Below are 20466 nucleotides of genomic sequence, written 5' to 3' on the forward strand. Positions count from 1 at the left end.
AAGAACATTAGATAAGGAGAAAAATCTGGGTTTTAATCCTAATTTTTTTTTCTAATACTGGGGATTGAATCCATAAGAGCTCTTCCACTGAGCTACATCCCCAGGCTGACCTAGAACTTGCAATCCTCTGCCTCAGCCATCTGAGTGACTGGGATTACAGGCGTGCACCCCTGTGTCCAGCTATTTTCAACTGTTTTGACCATGGAAAATCTCTCTAAACCTATTTCTTCATCTGTTTAAAAAGAAATATATTTATATATATAATATATATTTATATTTATATATTTATACACACATATTATTATCTCTCAGAGGTTCAGAATTCTTTTGAGGGAATAGGGGGAGAGACTTTGATCTGTCCAGACACAATTCAGTAGGTCAGTAAATATTTATAAGCACTTATTATGTGCAAGGAACTGACCTTGAATATGTCATCTGGCAAAGAAAACCTAATACCTTAGCTCTGTCCACTGATTCTCTTCCTCAAGTCCCATCTTGTCCTCCTCCCCTATGCACTAGAGTTCTTATTTTTAACCTATTCCTTCCAAGGAAGAATATGGTCTAAAGCATGAATACAGCACCTATCAAGTTAAAATATGTGTGACTACAAGGAACAGATCTCAAGGAAGGGAGGCTGAGATTTTAGTCTGAGTGGGGAATGTGTGGGAATGTGTGTGTGTGTGTGTGTGTGTGTGTGTGTGTGTGAGAGAGAGAGAGAGAGACAGAGAGAGACAGAGAGAGACAGAGAGAGAGAGACAGAGAGAATATAGACAGATACAGGTAACTAAGGATATAGAGTAATAACATGAAAGTGTTATTGCCACCAAAATCACTCCACTGAAGAAAATCTTGTTAATGACAAGAGCATCAAAGGACCCCTATTTTTCTCTATCAGGGTTGTGTGATCTCCTTGGACTGGGATGCTGAGTATGTAAAATGGTATTGAGGGCAGTGGCTCTAAATTGAGTGTCTCCTACACTGGCATCCTATAATCAGTCTGGGACCTGTAACTAGCAATCTCTGACTAAATACAAGTGTAAAATGTACAAATAATTTAATTTTTAAAAATTATGTGAATTACAGACTGGGTGTGATTCTGCACTATTCCAGAGTCTGAGGCAGGAGGATGGTAAGTTAGAGGCCAGCGTAAGCAATTTAGTGAGATCCTTCTCAAAATAAAAACTAAAAAGGGCTGGGACCAGGTGTGGTGGTGCACTCCTGTCATCCAAGCAACTTGGAAGACTGAAGCAAGGGGACTGCAAGTTCAAGGCCAGCCTCAGGAACTTAAACCTATCTCAAAATTCAAATTTACAAAGTCTGGGGATGTAGCTCAGTGATAGAGCAACCCTAGGTTCAATCTCCAGTATTGCAAAATGAAAAAAAATTTTCTTCCCACATTTTTATTGGTGCATTATAGTTGTATGTAATTATGGGATTTATTGTTACATGTTTGCACATGCACACAATATAACAATATAGTTTGGCCAATATCATTCCCCAGCATTTTTCCCTTTCTCCCCACCTCCCACCACCTGGTCCTGGTCCCTCCTTTCCTTTACTGATCTCTGAGTTTTAAAAAATATTTTTAGTTATAGATGAACACAATGTGTTTGCTTATTTTTTATGTGGTGCTAAGCAAGTGCTGTACCACTAAGCTACAACTCCAGCCCCCCTCTGATGACTTTGATGAGATCCCTACCTTTACCACCACCTTTCTTTTCCTTTTTCCTCTCTAGCTTCCACACATGAGAGAAAAACATGACCCTTGATTTTCTTCTGAATTTGGCTTATTTCGCTTAATATAATGGTCTTAAGTTCTACCTATTTGCCTGAAAATTACAAGATTTCATTATTCTTTATGGCTGAATAAAACTCCATTGTGGGGCTAGGGTTGTAGCACAGTGGTAGCGCTCTTGCCTTGCATGCATGGGATACTGGGTTCGATCCTCAGCACCACATAAATAAATAAAATAAAGGTATTATGTCCATCTACAACTTAAAAAAAATTTTTTAAACCCTCCATATTGTGTGTGTGTGTGTGTGTGTGTGTATTCTTTTTCCATTCATCCATTGATGGACACCTATTGTGAATCATGCTGCTATAAACGTGGGCATATATGTATCACTATAGTATGACGGCTTTAATTCTTTAGAATAAACACTTAGGATTGGTATAGCTGAGTCATAAGGTGGTTTCATGCCTAGTCTTTTGAGGAACCTCCATATTGATTTCCACAGTGATTGCACTAATTTATAATCCTACCAAAAATGTAAAAATGTTCCTTTTTCTTTTTTTGATGCCTTATTCTTTTTTTTTTTTAAATTTTTATTGTTGGTTGTTCAAAACATTACATAGTTCTTGATATATCATATTTCACACTTTGATTCAAGTGGGTTATGAACTCCCATTTTTACCCTGTATACAGATTGCAGAATCACATCAGTTACACATCCATTGAAATGTTCCTTTTTCTCAACATCCTTTCCAGCATTCATTATTATGTATTCTTGATGACTGCCATTCTGACTGGTGTGAGACAAATTTTTTTTAATATTTATTTTTTAGTTGTAGTGGCACACAATACCTTTATTTTATTTATTTATTTTTATGTGGTGCTGAGGATTGAACCTAGGGCCTCGCACGTGCTAGGTGAGCGCTCTACCTCTGAGCCACAACCTCAGCCAGAGACGAAATCTTAATGTAGAAAAAAAAAAAAGATTTTTTTTTTTTAGTTGGGTGCAGTGGCACATGCTTATAATCCCAATCATTCAGGGAGCTAAGGCAGGAGGATTGCAAGTTTGAGGCAAGGCTCAGCAACTTAGCAAGACCCTTTCTAAAAAATTAAAAAGAGCTGGCAAAGTTGGCCAGTGGTAAAATGCTCCTGGATTCAATCCCCATTACCCAACTCCCCCAAAATAGAAAGGGCTGGGGGCTGGGGATACATCCCAATGGTAGAGCACCCCTGGGTTCAATCTTCAGTGCTGAGGGAAGGAATGTATCATTCACACATATACACTACAGCAGTTATTTCTATAAAATTATTCTCACTAATTCTTTTTTAATATGTTCTCTTGAGTGGAAGGAAAAAAGGGTGGAACTAAAGCCATTATGTTAGGAATTACACACAATAAGCAATTTACCTATCTAAAACTGATATACCTGACGGGAATTACAGTAATATCTTTCATCATAAAAACATAATGGGGGTTCTGACAATTCTAGGTATGCCCAAGTGTGTTACACATGTCATATTATCATATGAGTTGAAACACGGAAAAAAAGAGACCAACTCTGCAATCAGACATCTCCATCTACATGCCCTAAGGGTATCCTTTGACATTAAACCCTTATCAAAATCTGCTTGAGAGGACAAAGAAGTGAAGGGAATGGTGACTGAGATCCACTTTTTATAGTTATATCCCCTGAGAAGTAGAGAGTAACACACCTCTCAATGTGTAGATTTCCATCAAACTTAGGAAAGGGTATAGATTTATAGACTCCAGGTACCTATAAGCACAAAGAGCCTCCCACTCACATACAGATAATGAAAAGTCCAGAAGTGGGCAGAAACAGCCAGTAAACCAGCTCCCAGAGACCGAAGTCCACCATTTCTGAATGCAGAAATGAGTGAGTTCAATGGGTTCAACCCCAGTATCTATTACCCACCAGCAAAATGAGCAGGATGCTGGGGCTGCTTCTGAGCATCTGGAATAGGGCTGCTAAGCTGGCAGGAAGGGTGGGCAGCCCAGCAGAAGGAACATCATCCAGTTCCTCATAGCTGCTCTCTTCCCAGAAGAACCAAAGTTCCAGGATGCGGTGCCCAAATCTACTCATCAGCTCTGGATACAAAAGGAAGAACCGGAGCAGAAGGGGGTGGTGGGTGTAGACCAGGTGCAGGTCTGAGATTCCCTCCAAGAATTTTCTGATTGCACTGACCACAGCCTGGAGGCAAAAGAAAGAAAGGAGGTAAATACACCTTTCAGAGGACCTAAGACTTCAACATAGCCAAAAACAAGACTGGGGAAAATGCAGAGGCATCTCAGTATTGCAGCAGATCTTTACTGAATCATCCAAGGCACTCTGGGGAGAAAACCCCACAGTGCTTACCAGTGGTTCTCAACTGTTACCTTATAACAGGAGTTCTCATGATATGTCTTCTGAGGACACAACATCACTTTTATGGCATTCTTGCCCAAAGTGCACAACCTAAATCTAAAAAATGAAGACACATCACAAAAATCCAAACCAAGTCTTATGAAATGACTGTTCTTTCATTGTGTGTGTGTGTGTGTGTGTGTGTGTTTTGGTTTTTCGTTTGTTTGTTTTTGTGCTGGAGATTGAACTCAGGAGCACTCTATGGATCTACATCCCCAGACCTTTTTATTAAGATAAGACAGGGCTTCCCTAAGTTGCTGAGGGTCTTGCTAAGGCTGGCCTAGAACGTGAGCTTCTCCTGCCTCAGTCTCTTGAGTTGCTGGAATTACAAATGCACAGCCTGTTTTGTACTCAAAAAATGACAAGGTTGTGCACTATTCTAAGATTAAAGAGGAGACATGAAAACCAAACACAATGTGTAATTCCACACTGAATCTTGGACTAGGGAAAAAATAGGTATAAAGAACATTATTGGGGCTGGGGATGTGGCTCAAGTGGTAGAGCGCTCACCTAGCATGCGTGAGGCACTGGGTTCGATTCTTAGCACCACATAAAAACAAAATAAAGATATTGTGTCCACCTAAACCTAAAAAATAATTTTTTTTTAAAAAAAAAGAACATTATTGGGGGCTGGGATTGCAGCTCAGCAGTAGAACGATCGCCTAGCATGTGTGAAGCATTGGGTTAGATCCTCAGCACCACATATAAATGAATACAATAAAGGTATTATGTCCACTTACAATTAAAAAAATATTTTTTTAAAAAAAGAACATATTGATATAGTGAAATTTGGGGACTGGGTACGTAGCTCAGTAGGTTTGATCCCCAGCACCAAAACAAAACAAAAAAAAAAAGGAAAAAGAAAAAGAAATTTGGCTATTGACTACAAATTATCTAATAATATTATATCCATTGTTAAGTTTCTTGATTTTGATCACTATAATGTGTTTAAAAAAGAAAGTGTTCGTTCTTAGGAAATACATATTGAAGTATTTAATGGATAAAAGAGCATATCTAAAAATCATCTGAAAATTATTTTCAAATGGTTCAGAAAAAAAAGAAGGTGGGGATGAGATTGGAGAAAAATAAAGAAAAATAAAATGAGGCAATATTGTGAAAACTGGTGAATCTGAGTAATGAACATTCTTTGAACTACTCTTGCAACATTTTTTTTTTTTTCAGTACTAGGTATGATCCCAAGTGCTTACCACTTAGTCACTTCCCCAGCCCTTATTATTTTATTTTGAGACAAGATTTTGCTAAATTGTCCAGGAAGGTCTTAAACTTGTGATCCTCCTGTCTCAGCTTCTTTTTTTAAATATTTTTTTTAGTTGTACTTGGACATGAAACCTTTATTTTTATTTATTCTTATGTGGTGCTGAGGATCAAACCCAGTGTCTCGCACATGCTAGGAAGCGCTCTACCACTGAGCTACAACCCCAGACCCCTGCCTCAGCTTCTTGAGTTACAGGGATTACAGGTGTTACCACCATTTGCAACTTGTGTGAAATTTTATCAAAACAAAATCAAGGAGCTGAGGCTGTAGCTCAGTGGCAGAGTACTTGTCTATTATGCGTGAGGCACTAGGTTCGATCCTCAGCACCACATAAAAATAAACAAATAAAATAAAGGCATTCTGCCCATCTACAAAATACGAAAAAAAAAACTTAAATCAATTTTAGCTGGGAGCAGTGGCACATGCCTATAATCCCAGCTACCTGGGAGGCTGAGACAGGAGGATTACAAATTGGAGTCCTGCCTGAACAACTTAGCAAGATCCTGTCTCACAATAAAAAAATAAAATAAAAAGGGCTGGGGATTAGCTTAGTGGTAGAGCAACCTTAGGTTCAACCCTAGTATCTCTCTCTCTGTCTCTATCTCTCTCTCTCTTTTTCTGTTTTATGTGCATATGCACACACAAGTCATCAAGGGTGGGTACCTCCTTGAGAATGTTCCCACTGGCCAAAGATAGGACAAATTATATCTCAAAAGGATAGTAACTACATCTGATTAAAATGCATCAAATATTTTAAATTCTCAAGTGTACAGTGATTCTAAAACAGTTTTTAGTCTCACTTTTTTAAATTTTTAAAAAATATTTATTTTTTGGTTGTAGTTGGACACAAAACCTTTATTTATTTATTTTTTTACTTTTATGTGGTGCTGAGGATCGAACCCAGGACCTCACATGTGCTAGGCAAGTGAGGTTTACCACTGAGCCACAATCCCAGCCCCTTAATATCACTTTTTAGTACACTTTTTAAAATTATTTTTGGAAGATATTAAGCAACTAACTCAGTTCTTTTAAACTGGCAATTAAAGGGAAAGTATATGAACCAGGAGCGTCACTCAGTGGTAGAGTATGTGCTTAACTTGAGTGAAACCCTGGTTTGGTCTCAGCACCAGAAAAAAATTAAAAATTTTTTTAAACACAGAAGAATCAAGCATTAAATCTATGCTTCCTATATAATCTACCCCTCAGAATATCTAAATAGTTGATGAAAGGAAAAACTTTTTTGTTCAAGTATTCCAATTAAAAAATGAAGAAAGAATGACAGAATATTTTCATTATCATTTGGCAATCCCTAGAAGCAACTGGTCCAAACAATGATCACCAGTGGCTGCTAGCATCACATAGAGAGGCAGCAGAATATTGTATGCCTAAGTGTGCTGCTTTTGAAAGCCATGCTCTTCACTCCAACTTTGTGCTTCCATTCAATTAAACCAGGTCTGCTTAGACTACATTTCCCCCAACAAATGTAATCAGAGGCAAAATTAACAGTCAATGAAGGAAGCATATTCTTAGGCTGAGACTGACTGAAAGGCTCATGGTCAAGGAATAGAAATAATCTTCTATGAAACAAGTGATAGATTCAGTGAGGAAATAGATACAGTCACCATTAAAATGATCCAGAATCTGCTTGATTAATTATGATCAACAATCCATTTTGTTTAATTAACTATTTCCAGAAGGCGGTACAATACCTTGCAGGTCTCTCCTTTTGCACAAACCAGAGGTGGTACAAAGGAAAGAGACTTGGATATCAAGTCAGTCAAGTCTGAGGTGGAGTCCTGGCTCCCCCATGACTTAACTGTGTGCTCTAGAGAAAATTACATTCACTTTCCTCTCTATTTTCTTATCTATAAAATGGAAACAATCATCTCCACCTCCCAAGACTGTGAAAGAATTAGCTAACTTACATAGGCTCTGTAAGCGTCATGACCCTCTTCCCCTCCACTCTCCTAACATCCCACTCTCCCTCTATGCCACCCCTGGTCTAAACATGTATCATCATGGTCTCCCAAGGAACCTTTGGGTAAAGAGGAGGAGGAGGAGGAGAAGGAGAAGGAGAACCCAGGCATTCTGATCCATACCTCATCTAGTACACTGTCCTTGTCCTGGCAGATTGCAATCAGATAAATGGAGGCTCTGAAGACCACTGGAGGTGGGTGCTCACCCTGGTCCTGCAGAGACAGGAGGAAGCCTTGCAGAGCCACAAATAATTCTGCCTCTGAAACAAACCTGTTGACCAAGGAGAGTCTGAGTGAGAAAGGCAGAGACCCTGACCAGTGGGTCTCCTGTCCTCCCTGACTGCATCCTGCCTCAGCCCATTATCCTGCCCTAGCATGCCCACAGCTGAACAAAACTGCACAAACAGTATGCTACATGCACTTTCAAAGCACTGTCACACACATACATCACATATGGTCCTATGCCTTGGCAAGGCTGTGTTAGGGGCCATAGATTACTTATTCACACTTGGAAGGTTATGTGCCTTCCTGTTATAGAAAAGGTTCTACTTCTGGGGTTCAGGAGGCCCCCCTTTGGTAGGCTGCCAACTTCTCTCTTCTTATATTTATCATTAAATAGTGGTGTGTTCAATGGGCTGCTTTCTGTAGTGGGTGGGGAGGGGTGTAGGCTTATGCATACAAGGCAGATGGTGAGGGGAGAAGGAGGGTGACATTTTGTTTTGTTTTGAGAAAGGATCTTGCTATATTGCAGGTTTCATACTCTTGGAATCAAGTGATCTCCTGTCTCAGTCTCCCAAGTGCTGGGACTACAAGCATATGCTTCAGTACCTGGCTTTGACAAGGGTTTTACTTTGGAGGAACAGAAATGTCTTGAAATGACATGGGGTAGTGATTGTACAACACTGTGAGTATGCTATATGCCACTGATTGTTCCCCTTGAAATGGTTAATTTTATATTGTATAAATTTCACTTGGATAAATTATCTTCTTAAAAGATTAATACTTGTCACTGGATTTTAAAAATTTGATAAATTGAATAGTAATTCTTTTTTTAATTGTAGATGGATACAATACCTATATTTTATTTATTTATTTTTATGTGGTGCTGAGGATTAGGACTAGGGCCTCCCACATGTTAGGCAAGCACTCTACCACTGAGCTACAACAGCAGGTCCAAATAGTAATTCAGTAAACCTTTGCAATTTTTTTCTGTACATAAATAACACCCTCAAGGACACCAAAGAACATACATGAACATTCTAAGCCTCTATCTCTCAGCACCGTGTCTACTGACCGGTCTTAACCCCTTTCTAAGATATAAGCCTCTCAGGAATACAACCAATTTCTCACGATCCCTGTGTTTCAGTGCCCAGCCCCAAGCTTAAAGAGGACACCTTTGCAAATATTTATTGAACTGAACTGGGCTGCAGACAAGAGTCCCAGGACCCACTACCAGCCACCAGCCCTGAGCACTGACCTGTCCTCATGGATGTAGGCCAGGTAGAAGAGGAGCAGGATGCAGTACTGTCTCTGGCGAGCAGTTCCCTCCACATACTGGCGATCAGATAGGAAGGCAACACTCTCAGGGCTCCTGCTGCTTATCTGGGGCAACCCATGCTGCAGGAGCTCAGACACTGCAGAGAGTTCTGCAAGGGAACAGGCAAGGGAAGGCCACACAGAGAACACAGGAGAACGGGTAATGGGAACATGAGAAATACTACATGCAGAATACTACAGAGGACAGCAAGCATACATGTGGTACAGAAGATATTACAGGTTTCTCTTCTTTTATACAGTTTTAAGCCTGCAGAAGAGACTAAAGTTAACATGTGGAAGGTCATGGATACATCTCAAAAATACTACATGGGTTCATTCATTCATTTGACATACATTCACTAAGCAGCTATTACAGACAAAACTGTGAGACCTAGACCCTATCTCCAGGAGCTGGTAAGAAGAGACAGTTAATTGCAGGACAAGTGGTCAGTGCCGTATGTCAGTGTGGAGGAGGCAGAGCTTCAGACCACCTAGTGTGAGCAAGGTAAGCTCAAAGAGGAGGGAACTATGGACGATGAACAGAAAACAGGCAAAGAAGAGAGAAGAGAATCCAAGAGAGAGAAGGCAAGGTGTTTGGAGGCTTGGACACATTTTGTTTCCCCTGCAGTGTGAATGGACAGTAAATGAGGAAATGAGGGTGTCAGGAGCTATGGAATTATGCAATACAATTTGGGGGAGCAGGATACCAGGGATTGAACACCTGGGCACTTAATCACTGAGCCAAATACCCAACCCTTTCTATTTTTTATTTGAGACAGGGTCTCACTGAGTTACTTAGGGCCTCACTAAATTGTGGAGACTGGCCTTGAACTTGCAATTCTCCTGCCTTAGCCACCCAAACCACTAGGATTATAGGCATGCATCAACACACCAGGTTTATATGATATAATTCACAGCTAGACTGTGAAAGACCTTGAATGTTGCTTAAAGAATTCATATTTTATGTCAGATAGTGATACATGCTTGTAATCTCCGCTATATGGGAAGCTGAGACAATCTTCTTGCCTGGGTAGATGGAATTGCAGGCATACACCATAGTGCCCAGCACAGATTTCTGGATTTCTTATAAACTCTGCTACATGAAACAAAGGACATTTTAATAGAAAAGAGCCTCAGAACTTAAAAATTTGAATTAAGTCAACTTTATGAAAAATTCATTCTATCATCCTTATTTTTCACATTTTACCTGCTTCACAGACTGATGTGTGGGGATTGCAGTGGAAGACTAGGAGAGTTAAGATACTAGAGCTTGGTGTTCAGATAGATCCTTTGAGCATCAAATGGAGATGGGTTGGAAGATGAGAGCCTGGAAGCAGGAACCCACGTTGGAGGTAAACTCAAAGAATTCCTCCTGCCAAGGTAGCAGACCCATGCATGGCCAAATCCTGGGCAAGTGGAGGGTGAGAACAAGAAACATTTCACAGCAATTTGGTAGCAGAGCCAGATCAGGCCTCCTAATTCCAAGTTCAGTGCTTTTGTTCACCAAAGCAAACCATGATCAATATGCTAATAATGAGGACTGGGGTTGTGGTTCAGTGGTAGAGTGCTCACCTAGCATGCATGAGGCACTGGGTTCAATCCTTAGCACCACATAAATGTAAAGATATTGTGTCCACCTAAAACTAAAAAATAAATTTAAAAATATGCTAATAATGAAATGCACGTGCATCCACCTGCTCTTTCTCCTGATACACATAAGAAAGAAGTAGTCTGCATGCATTGTAAGGCCTGCTGCTCTTCCTGGCACTCTGGAATCTGAGGAGATGTGTGTGCAGGGGGCAGATGTGAGGGGCTCCTCCTGTTTTGAGAAGCCAGGGAGCTGTCAGCAGCTGTGGGGTTGGCTGTGGCAAGCACATGAGATCTTTGTAATGTGCTGCCAACATGTCTCAGGCTACCATAGCAGAGGCAAGGTGCTTTTCTCTCTGCAGGTCAGACCACCCCTGAACAGACAGCCTGTTAGACACTGCCATGAGGAGTGGCAGGTATAGTGTGGAAGGCAGGAGCCAAGCATACTGGAAGTAACAGAAATGCTCACCTGGGCTCCTGCCTCTCTCACCACAGTATCTGAGAAAGACAGAATAGAAAGGGAGATTTGAAGGGTATTTAATGACCCAGAGTCTGCATAAATGTAGAAAGAGGAAATATGGCTGGGCACAGAGGCCATAACCCCAACTACTTGGGAGGCGGAGGCAGGAGTATCACAAGTTTGAGGCCAGCAACTCAGCAAGACCCTGTCTATTTTACTTTAAATAAAAGGGCTGGGAATACGGTTGGAGGATACATAGCTGGGATAGGGTTGGGGTAGAGCACTTTCCTAGCACATGTGAGTCCCTGGGTTCCATTCACAGGATTGACAAAAAAGAAAAGATAAAGAAGAAAAAAGGTGGAAAAAAAAAGGATAGCATCAAGTCTAACCCACAAAGAAGATATACAATTTGAGTGAATGAATAAAACAATGATTAAATTATTTTATGTTATATCAAGTGAGAAGTCTGGGATAGAGGAATTCCACAGGCAGAGTAAATATATTGTAATCATAACTGTATCCACAGTTGTACCTAGGCCTCTCCAGGCATGTGGCAGAAGCTCAGTGAATATTCAAAACTCCAGACCTCAGGCCTGCACCAGTTGTTACTGTGCCTGGATTCTGCATGGCTCTCCTGGACTTCACTCAGACCCCTGCTCAATGTCACCTCTTCACAGAGACTTACTATCTAATGTGTGCTTCTTTCCCTACTCCATCACCCTCTATCCCTTTGCCCACTTATGTTTTTTTCATAGCACCTTATTATGCATCCCTGATGTTGTATCTGTTTGTGTACTGCCTGCCTCCCTCACTCCAGGGGAGCAGAACTTCCTCTCCCTGGTTCTTTTATCAGAACTTGGAGTAGAATCTGGCACACAATAGATGCTCAAGAAATATTTCATGAATGAATGAACACAGAAATAGAACAGACTGTACATGCTATAGGAAAGGCTGGATTCTGGGGGTGAACAAGCGGAGAACAAGGGGACAGGTGTGGAGATGCTGCAGAGATGGCTGGGAGGGAGAAATGGGACTTGATGATCTTTAGGGTCCTTTTCAATCTTTAGAACCTAAGGTTCCAGGGTCTTTGATTCCATTTCTTTCTGATTCATTATTTTACCCCCCTATGAATCAGCCTATAATTCCATTATTCCATAATTCCATGGTTCCTCTGGGCAGCTCTAAGCCAGGAGATCTTATTACTGTACTGACACACTATGCAGCCAAACAGCAAGACATCCAGACTGCCAGACTGCCACAGACCTCTTGTGGGTTCAACTCCAGCATCTCACCTTCTTGGGAAAGTGATCTGGTCTTCTCTGGAGCTGATAGGAGATTGAGGCACATGCAGTAAAGGAAACTGGAACACACCTGGTTCAGGGCTGAGTGGCTTGGAGAAGAAAAAAGGACAAGAGATGGCATGTCTTATTTGGCTACTATTTCCTTGAGCCAGGAAAGGACTGGGAATACTAGAAAAAGAGGAAACTGTTGAAGCTAAGAATAAGTAACCAAGGAATACTGCAAACTTGCAAACTTTTTACTTTGAATGCAGATGGATCTCTCCTGAATGTTGGGTGATCTATTCAGAGATATGGAAGGGGAGCTAATCAGGGCGCATAGTCACGTTGCAGGCTAGGCAATAACAAGTTAGTGTTCCCAGTAAATGCATGAAAGGGAAGGTTCTACAGAAGGCTTCTCTAGAAACCTAATAAGATAGATCTCAAGGCAACGGCCTTTCCTTTAAACAAGGGAGTTTTCCCTCTGGAATTGCTGGGCTGGTAGCAACTGGAACTTGATGGATATTGTTGTCCTTGCCCTCTGAAGGCCTCAGTTTCCCCCATTTAAATGACAGGTTAGACAAATGGTCTCTCAGAACTCTTCCAGTTTTGACATACAGGTGCCCATCGGCTAGTACCTGGTAAGGAAAGAGAGCCTTACCAGACAAGATGAAATACAACCTGCAGAAGCACCTACAACTCATACACCCATTGCTGAGCAATGCTGACACTCTCAGTGCCACCAGGGTCCCATGACTAAAACACCAGCTAGAAACTTCTACTCATCCGGTCAAGGACTATGGCCCCCTGCCATTAAATTTTGTGTGGGACTATACATACCTTGAACCATTGCAGAACCTGGCTTTGAGCTCCAGGGTCAGTCGTATGAAGGATGAGGCAGCTTAGAAGCGGGAAGAAAGCAGAGAGCTGTTTAAACCAGGCTCATTACATAGATTCCTAAGTCTGGGTGGTGTCAAAGAGCACTGGTTCAGAGTCACAGAGACCAGGTTCAAAATATGCTCTGCCACTTTCTAGTAAGATGACTCTGGAAAAGTTATTTAACTTCTCTGAGACTCCATTTGACATCTATACCTCACAGGTTGTGTAAAGCTAAGATAAACGAACAAGTATAAAAAATGCTTGGCTCAGAGTAAGTGTTGAATAAAGGTTTGTTCCCTTCCTTTCTGAATTATCTTCCACCACAATCTGGAAAGGCCTTAGGAATTACACATCTGCTCCTCTATCTTTTCTCCCAGTTTGTAGGAAACATCCAGTTTCAGATTCGGGAAGAACAGGAGTCATTGCTTTTCCTTTATCTCTGAATTGCCTGTGAGAAGGGGACTGATCATCAGACTAGAGGTCTGACAGCAGCTTCTGCCTCAGCTGGTAACTCTGGCCCAGGCCCCTCCACTGCCTGGCTCTTCCCAGTCTACCTACTAAGGCTATCTGTCAATACTGACCTCTGTCTTCCTTTTCTTTACTGTCTTCCCTGATCCCTACCCCTGTAAACATAGAAGTCTCGACAAGAAGACATCAGAAGCTCCCACTTAATCAGCTTCAGGGTTGAGCTCATCTGTATTTTAAACTGAGGTTAAAGCACCTGGGCAGGGGATCAACCCCTTAGGGTTTTACAGCAACTTTCTAGATGAAAGCTTAACCTACGACTCCCCCAGGGAGCAGGTGTCCAGTTTGCCTTCTGGAAGGGCTCTTCTTGGGCCAGTCTCTTGAGGATCCACAGTTTGTTCACCCCCCTACTTTAGGTCTCTGTCCCTTGTCTTGTCCCTTTTCACTCTTGCTGGGTGGGCATCTGATCCTGTTCTACCTGGCCTTGTGCTGTATAGATTTCCCTGTAGCTCTCATAGCTTTTCACTACATACCCTGCTCCCTACCACTGTCCCCCAGAGGTCCACACTTTAGCAACCTGTCCAGTATCCCAAGACGAGATCCTACTGAATCTTGGAAGTGTGGAGACAGAAACAATGTTAGAAGGAAAGAAAAGTATTATATGTCAGCTGTCACAATGACTGAGGGGTACCATTGTTCAGGAAATCTGTGTACATTAAATCACCTTTTTTTTTCTGGTACTGGGGATTGAACCTGGGGTTCTTTACCACTGAGCTACATCCCCAGACCTTCCTACTTCAGCCTCCCAAGTAGCTGGGATTATAGGTGTGCACCACTGCGAGTTAAATCTTTTAGTTATTATTATACCAAGTTCTAGCTGAAGATGTTGGAGGCAAGAAAATTAATTTGTTCCATGTCAATAAGCAAGAATTCTGGGCTGGGGTTGTAGCTCAGTGGTAGAGTGCTTGCCTAGCAGGTATGAGGCACTAGGTTCCATCCTCAGCACCACATAAAAATAAATAAATAAAATAATGATATTGTGTCCATCTAAAAAAATATATTTTAAAAAAGCAAGAATTCCAGCTCAAAAGCTAACACAGTCTTCCTACTGCTCTTCCTATCAACAGTTAATCAGAGTGTTTCCAATCTTGAGAAGTAGAAAAAATCTTTTCCTAACTCCATGTTCCCCTCCATAACACCCCCACCGCCCATCAAACTTATTAAAACAGCTGTCCACCTTGTCTCTGCTGCCTCACTTAGCACTCATTCTTCAACCCACTGCAGTCTGGCTTCCACCTTAACCCCTCTAAGAAACTGTTCCAACTAAGGAGGCTGAGAGATTCCATGATGCCAAATCCAAAGGATGTTTTTCAAACCTTATCTTACTTGACCTCTGGGAAGCATCTGACACTCAGGACTATTCCTTGATCCACAAAACCCTCTTCACTTGGTTTCCCTAATGTCATCTTTTTTTTTTTTTTCTGGCTTCCTTCCTACCTCTGCAATTGCTCCATCCCAGTTTTGGAATCTCCTCCTCATCCTGATCACCAGATGCTGCTCTTGATTTTATCTTGACCCCTCTTGTCTCAGTGTGCACATTCAGCCCTGAGGAATCTTACCTGCTCCCCACTACAGGGCCATCCCCACTGGAATAGAGTTCTATCTTGTTCACTGCTACATCCTCAGCCCTAGGACAGTGTCTTGCATGTAGTTGGCACCCAATAAATATTTGCTGAATGAATGAAAGCCTGGATTCTAAAAACATCTATAAAACCAGATCACTTCCCTGCCTTTAATACACAGTTGCCCACATCTCCACAGGAACATCTCACACATGCCCTGAACCAAACTGAGCGTGGGCTCTCCTGCATCCCCAAATCAGATGCGCATCCAGGTGTAGTGGCATACACCTGTAATTCCAGCAATTTGGAAGGCTGAGGCAGGAGGATTCAAGGCCAGCCTCAGCAATTTAGCAAGGCCCTAAGAAACTTAGTGAGACCCTGTCTCAAAAAAAAAAAAAAAAAAAAAAAGAGCTTGGGATGTAGCTCAGTGGCAAAGACTCCCTGGGTTCAATCCCCAGTACCAAATAAATAAATAAATAAATAAATCAGATCCTCTTCCAGTGAGCCAGCTCTCAATAAAACACTACCATCTGCATGGGTGAGGCCTAGGGTTCAATCTCTAACACCAGAAAAGAAACAACAAACAAAAAGCCACTCTCTCCAGGTAGATGACACCTGGCTGTTCCCTCCCCTGTGCCTGACATCCAACTACTCCAATTACTCCAACTACTCCATCCCCCAACACTACCTCAGTTCCTGCCACCAACCTGTTAATGCAAGAGGCTGAGCCCTGCCTCCCACTTCACAACTTGCAGTCTACTGCCATGCGCACAGTGCTGCTAGGAAAGGATCCTTCTAAAACAAAAATCTAAGCATGTCCTTTCCCTTCTTTAAGACTCAACAAAGAATCAAGTCTAAATTCCTCACATGGCCAAGGAGGCCCTGTGTGAGTAAGCCCAGGCTACCTCTCTCTGGTAGACCTGTCACATTTTCCACAGCATGCTTTGTGACAAAATAGAAAAGAAGATATGAAATGGTGATGTTAAGAGACAGGTATAGGGAAGAGATTAAGGAAGCAGATTTTAGAGACATATTCCCTGAGTTTGAAACCTGGCATGCCACTTACAGTATGACCTTGGGCAAGTAACTAACCTCTCTGAGATTCCATTTGTTCATCAGAATGGGGATAATGCACAATTCCTAGAGTTCTTCTGAAGACTAAATGAATCAATTAAGTGTAAAGCACTTAAAATAGTGTGTCATATACAGTAAGAACTTAAATGCTGATTATTACTATCTATTAGTTATTAATGACTAGTTCTTAATTATTACTACTGTTTTCTTCCCTCCTTCTGTGTTTGGTCATCCCCCTTTCCATTCTCACCATTGCTAACACTTTTTTTTGTTGTTGTTGTTGTTACTGGGGATTAAACCCAGGGAAGGTCAACCACTGAGCTACATCCCAAACCCTTTTTATTGTATTTTGAAACAGGGTCTCAGGGACTTATCATTAAGTTGCCCAGACCGGTCTTAAATTTGCAATCCTCCTGCCTCAGCCTCCCAAGTAGCTGGGATTACAGACCTGTGCCACTATGCCAAGCTCACTGCTACCACTTTCTAGAAAGAATAAAGGAGACTGTGATTCTTGAGCTTATTCTGCAAACTGAGGAATTTCCAGGTAAAAACTGGTGAAACAGGAAAGGGAGGTCTATACTTGAGAAAGAAATATGACTAGTAAGAGAAGGAAACAAAAGGACACAAGAAAGGCTAGAGAAGGCTGAAGGAATCAAAAGCCACTTGGCTCAATTTTAGGAAGGACTATCAGTGGTTGACTCAATAGAAGCTTTTGCAGAGTGCTACTGTTCCCCTCAAAGGCATTTGGAAGTATGTAGGGATCTCTTATAGTTGTCACAATAGGGGTGCTCTGGCATTTAGTGATTAGGAGTCAGACAAATGCTGTGTGAGGTCCCAGGGATATGGAGTCTGACAGGAAGGGGGAAGGGCGTGTATGGTGGACACTAAGCCTCCTAGACTTCAGCAGAGAGAAGGGTCAATAAATTGGAGAGCTGCCTTTCATGGTTTTTGATTGCTGCGTGCTATTTGCTCTCAATCAACACTGGACAGAGAAGGAATACATAGATACTGACAAATACGTAAATGTCCATCGCATAGCGTATGCTCTGACTACTCTGAGCAGCTATCTATACTGCCTCCCTCCCTCCCAACTTCCCCATGGGCCTGCTGCCTACCAAGCTTCTTGGAGAACTTTTTCTTCATGTGGGGAACGATGATAAAGAGGCTGTGCAGAATCGAGAGGAAAACTTCCATCAAGGCTGGGTGGGTAGCCTGCTCCAGGTGCCTCTGAAAGGACCAGAAGGGAGAATAAAGCCTACCAGTCCTGAGCCTCTGAAGAAGGAAAAGCATCTGCAAAAATGGATATCAAATCTAGCAACAGTAGCCTAATCCCTTTCATCTGAAGGACACAAGAAAAACTAGAAGTCCTAGATCTGCCACTTTAAAGGTGGTGCCAGATACTTCACCTTAAGGGGGCTTCTCTCTGTTCACAAAAGAGTAAGATGAAACTAACAAAAGACCTACCTCCCAGAAATGAACATAACATGTAAAAAGCACTCTCTAAACCACAGAGAGGCATTCATGTTTCTATTACTATAATAAAAAATAATAGCAATAATATTATAGTTTACAAACTACCTTCACACTATCATTCATGTGATCCTTGAACAGAGTCATGAGGCAGGCTGACATGCAGCTCTGGATTAAGAGCAAAGAAACTTGGGTTCTAGTGCAAGCTCTATACAGAGCTACCCCTGTGTCCCTGGGTCAGTCACCTCCTCCCCTCTCTGGGCATCAGTTCCCTATGTGTGAACACCTCAGGCTTCAGAGGCATTGTTCTTATACACATTATTCCTTTAGTTTTAAAACCAAATTTTAAAAATATTATTATAAAAGTAATATGTGCTCTTTAAAGAAAATGTATAAAATACAGAAAAGTAGGAAGCAGGAATAACATAATAATACTATGATCAACTTCTAGGTCCAGCTCTATATTTCTCAAATCTAGGCAAAGGCAGAACAGATGAGGAAACTGACTTGAATTGCCCTGTCTTGCTGTTAATGCACTACTATTATCTGTCAGGAACACAGCAGATGGGGTAGGGGGCGGTTACTGCTCAAAGTTTTCTTCAAGAAAAAGAAGCTCTCTCCCACAGTCAGGGGTACCTCTTTGCTGCCACCTACCGTTCCCAGTAGGTGTCTAGCAGTGCCTGCCTTTTTCTGACAGGGATTTCACAGGCTCACCAGATGCCCAAGCCTCCAACAGGAGAGGACTCCAGGTGACCTCAATCAATAGCTCTGACTCTTACTCTTCCTATCATCTCAATCTCAAGTCAGCTCCAAATGAAGCTCTGCAAGACCAGGTCTGGCTTGCCCTCACATTCTTCTGTTCCCCAAGCTTTGTGCTGCCTGTGGCTCAGGGGAACCCACCATCACCATGGGGATACACAGGGAGTCGCAGGCACTGAGAAGAAATTCTGAGAAGTCCTCCAAGGTGTCTTCCTTCTCGGCACTGGGAGCTGTGAAGGGATTCTCTTGGGCAATAGGCTCACCCTGGAATTCCACAGCCAACCTAGGAAATCAATATATGAGCATGTCCACTACCATAAGGGTTAGAAGTACCTTCCTGACAGACGGCTGGACTCAGGATCCAGGGAAACTACCCCGACACCAGATCTAGGGAAAATTTAAGAGCTCTCGTTGAGGACTATGTTCTTGACTACCCCTCCAGCTTCCATCTGTCCATCACACATGACTCTTCTACCCCACTATGCATACCTCCCTGAGCATCCCATGCTATGCATATCTTTTTGCCTTTTCCTGTGTTACTCTCTGTGTTCCTGGAATACCTTCCCTGCATTTTTGCCAACCTAACAAATTCCACTTATATACCAAAGCTGCCTCTTCCCCCAGAAACTGTGATCCCCTTGCAGGCAGGAGTCATTCTGATAAATGCTTCTACCCTCTCTAGCTGGCATCAGGCCTGGCACAGCAGATACAAGCAACATCTATTGATGTAAACTGGAATCAATGAATAGCTACAGCACTAGGCCAGTTGCGGGAGAAAGCAAGGTGAATAAGACACAATCTCATGGCATAGTAACAAAGGCTTCACCAGGAAGGAAATCTTGAAACATTCTAAGAAACTTCCTATCCCACCTATCTGTCCTCAGACCTCCTCAACACACCCCAACCCCAGCCCCAGCCCCAGCCAGTCTTCTCAGCATGCAGCAGAGTATCAAAAATCAAGTGCTTCCAGAACTTCATCCTTTGTCTGAACCCCTCCCACCTCTCCCCACCCCCTACCCCTGTACTATTGCCTCAGACCACAGAGGGCTCCTCACCTGCAGGCATTTCTAAATCCCTCCAGAGTGCTCAGGAGGAACTTTCCCCTTCGAAGAATGGCCTTCTCTGAGTCTCTATTGCCCTGAGGTGAGAAGAGAGGAACCTATGTGTCAAGTACCTACTGTGGCCTAGTGTATGCTTGCATGGCCACAGACCTCCTCTATTTATACTGCATTCACATACATACATTCACAAAGTTAGGTCTATGTCTGCCATTCACATACACCTAACTTTCCATGGGATCTTGGTCTTATCCTCACAAATCTACTCTGTTAGAGGAGCTCTTTGAAAACAGGGTTCAAAACACAGGATAACAAAACAAAGAACAACAATAAAACCAACAGCCAGGTGCAGTAGCACATGCCTATAATCCCAGCTACTCGGGAAGCTAAGGCTAAAAGATCCCAAATTCAAGGCTAGCCTGGGCCACTGAGTGAAACCCTCTCTCAAAATAAAAAGTGCTGGGAACATAGCCAGTAGCAAAGCACCCCTGGGTCCAATTCCCAGTATCAAAAGAAAAAAAAAAAAGCCAACAATTATAACACAATGAACATTGGTCAGATTGTAAAATTCTAATGAATCTACCCTTAAATAATTTTCTGAGCATGTTTCCATAGATGCTTGGAAGATATAAAGCAACAAAATAGGTTTGGATACAAACACCCTGGGATTTACTAAGCAGATTCAGGTACTTGTTAAATTTTGGACCCTTGTGGCTTCAGGAGTTTGATTTATAAAAATGGAGATATTAGGGGCTGGGATTGTGGCTCAACAGCAGCGTACCTGCCTGGCATGTGTGAGACACTGGGTTCAATTCTCAGCACCACATATAAACAAATAAATAAAGATCTATCAACATCTAAAAAAATAAAT

The 20466-nt window shown here is 42.0% G+C and overlaps 1 protein-coding gene across 2 annotated transcripts in view; it reads right to left on the bottom strand.

Moving 5' to 3' along the window:
- The window catches only part of Mei1 (meiotic double-stranded break formation protein 1), a 75146-nt gene that overhangs the window by 19559 nt on the left and 35121 nt on the right, over positions 1 to 20466 (bottom strand). For both annotated transcript variants that reach the window (XM_071609439.1, XM_071609438.1), the window contains 8 exons: positions 19593 to 19675; positions 18679 to 18820; positions 17424 to 17535; positions 13109 to 13169; positions 12284 to 12381; positions 8886 to 9054; positions 7532 to 7679; positions 3668 to 3943 (listed from right to left, as the gene is read on the bottom strand). In XM_071609439.1, the coding sequence (XP_071465540.1) occupies positions 3668 to 3943; positions 7532 to 7679; positions 8886 to 9054; positions 12284 to 12381; positions 13109 to 13169; positions 17424 to 17535; positions 18679 to 18820; positions 19593 to 19675 (1089 nt within the window). The remainder of the gene's footprint in view (positions 1 to 3667; positions 3944 to 7531; positions 7680 to 8885; positions 9055 to 12283; positions 12382 to 13108; positions 13170 to 17423; positions 17536 to 18678; positions 18821 to 19592; positions 19676 to 20466) is intronic.

This window comes from Marmota flaviventris, chromosome 3 (genome assembly GCF_047511675.1).
Source record: "Marmota flaviventris isolate mMarFla1 chromosome 3, mMarFla1.hap1, whole genome shotgun sequence".
NCBI lineage: Eukaryota > Metazoa > Chordata > Mammalia > Rodentia > Sciuridae > Marmota > Marmota flaviventris.